The sequence below is a fragment of the Choloepus didactylus genome, chromosome 15, assembly GCF_015220235.1.
Source record: "Choloepus didactylus isolate mChoDid1 chromosome 15, mChoDid1.pri, whole genome shotgun sequence".
NCBI lineage: Eukaryota > Metazoa > Chordata > Mammalia > Pilosa > Megalonychidae > Choloepus > Choloepus didactylus.
The window spans coordinates 82,397,059-82,399,140 of record NC_051321.1 but is presented as its reverse complement, the minus strand read 5'-3'; the positions used below and the strand labels follow the sequence as shown (position 1 = coordinate 82,399,140).

Here is a 2,082-nt window from a genome sequence, read left to right as displayed (position 1 = left end):
ACAATGTTTCTTAGGTGAAACAGGAAGGTCAGAAGGGGCTGGAGTCAGAGAAATGTGCTTTTCCCAGGTGGGACAAGGCCTTTGCCCTGGAGAGCAGGACTTTGTTATGGAGATCCTCTGAATAATTTCATAATGATTACTTTTCCCTCCTCCTGCCAGAGCCACAAGGGAATTGTTGTTGACTCTTCACTCTGAGAACCTGGTGAGCTTCCTGGAGGTAAAACACAAGTGTGGGGGAACCCTAGGTTTGGGACCCCAGAATTTTTTTTTTTTTAAAGTCAAAAAGTGAGACTCAAGCTCGATAGATTTGTCATAAATTAGGTCATGTTCTCCCTGCAGGGAATCCAAGGAGACCAAGCATTTGGGTGGCCCTGAGGGCACGGCCAGCTGCACCAGTTCACTGAGTCACAGGTGAGGCTGGTCCTGGGACAGTTCCCACCTCCTTATGGGTGGAGCCGGTGTCACCCCCTTTTTCTCAGAGGTAGTCCCAGCTGTGTGTGAGCTCTCTGCTGCATTGCCTGACACCAGTGCCTTCTGTGAGGACATGATGACGGAGGGGGGGACAGCTTCACGGCGGCCGTCGCGAGTGCAGTAGTAGTTGTTGGTGAGCTTGTGGCTGGGGCCCACCAGGAGCTTGGGAGGAGGCTGAGTTTGCTTGGAGATCTCCTAGTAGCACATTTGCAGCTTCCCTGCAGATCTTGCTTGGATGCACAGTTCTGCAGCCCCTGGATGAAGCGGGTGGCCGACGCCATCTTCTGTCGGCGCTGAAGCGGCCCCCAGAAATTTTACTGTCATGCTGATACACACTCAGCCTCCAGTGATTTAGCAAAATTACCACTGAAGTATTCTACCAGTTTATAACTCCAGCAGTTTTTGCTCCAGGGAGGCATGTCATGAGTGTGAGTCTCTGGATTCATTTCTCTCTCCAGATTTTGGGGGAGCAGTTTTCCCTGCCACCTCAGTTCTCAGTCAGGTCCAATAAAAGTCATTGAATTTCAGTTTGTTCAGCTTTATTTGTGTTGTAAGCATCAGGTAACAATTTCCAAGTCATTTACATGTATGGAAGCTACAACCAAAAGTGGGCATAACCATTTTTTTTAGCGACATCTTGGCAGTATTTAAAAAATAAAACTATTTGTTGTACAGATAGGCCTCCATGTTTCTAGGTAGATATACAGATAGCTTTATTTCTAAAATGAATAATCTGGAAACATCATCTATGGCTCTCAATAAGATGTATTTATTATAAAAAGTTATATAAATATATGATTATGAATATTATAAATATAAATTATATAAACATATGTTTATTATAAATAAAAATGGACCACCCATTTAACGGATCTGTAACATGCAGTCATTAAAAAGAAAGAAATAAGTCACCAATTATGAGAAAGGCTGGACAGTTTCATGGGCAAAACTGAAATTCCTTTCTTAACACTGATGAAAATGTGTGAGCCTGGGAAGCTCAAAACTGACCATCTGAAGACAAGAGTAGAGTAGGATTAATCATAAGTGGGATATGGGGCATAACAGTTTGGCATCTGCAGCCTTAAGGGGGAAGCTGAGTCTCTAGAACATTGGATGTGACTCTCACTCACTCAGATTTTTCACTTTGAGCCAGGTGTCCACTGGTGAGCCCTTTGTGGAGGACGTGGCTATGCAACCTGGAAGTGACCTGCAGTGAGTCACACCTTTGTGCAATCCCCTCTCCTTAAGTGTAGGCAGAACCTGGGACTTGCTTCTAACTAATAAATATGGCAGAGTTGAAGGGATTTTGTGGCTGCTGTTAAGGTCCCTGATCAGTTGACTTCGAGTCAATCAAAAGGGAGTTTATTCTGGGTGGGCCTGTGAGGCCTTTAAAAGAGGGTCCAGCCCTTCCTTGAAGGGAGACATTGAAGGAAGTCAGGGACTCTCTCTCTCGCTGGCCTTGACTTCTGCAGCCACCAGGAAGTGAATCTGCCGACAGCCTGATGAAGCTCGGAATCAGACCCTTCTCCAGTTGGGGCTCTGGAGGAGCATGTGGCCTGGACGGCACCTGGATTTCCATCCTGTGTGACCCTGAGCAGAGGATGTGCTAGG

General features: G+C 46.0%; 1 protein-coding gene across 1 annotated transcript; it reads right to left on the bottom strand.

Moving 5' to 3' along the window:
- Positions 1-405: 405 nt before the first annotated feature.
- On the bottom strand, positions 406-752 carry LOC119510912 (NADH dehydrogenase [ubiquinone] 1 alpha subcomplex subunit 7-like). Its single transcript, XM_037805341.1, is given in 2 exon segments — positions 406-692; positions 695-752. Coding segments are annotated over 2 exon segments (345 nt in total).
- Positions 753-2,082: the final 1,330 nt, after the last annotated feature.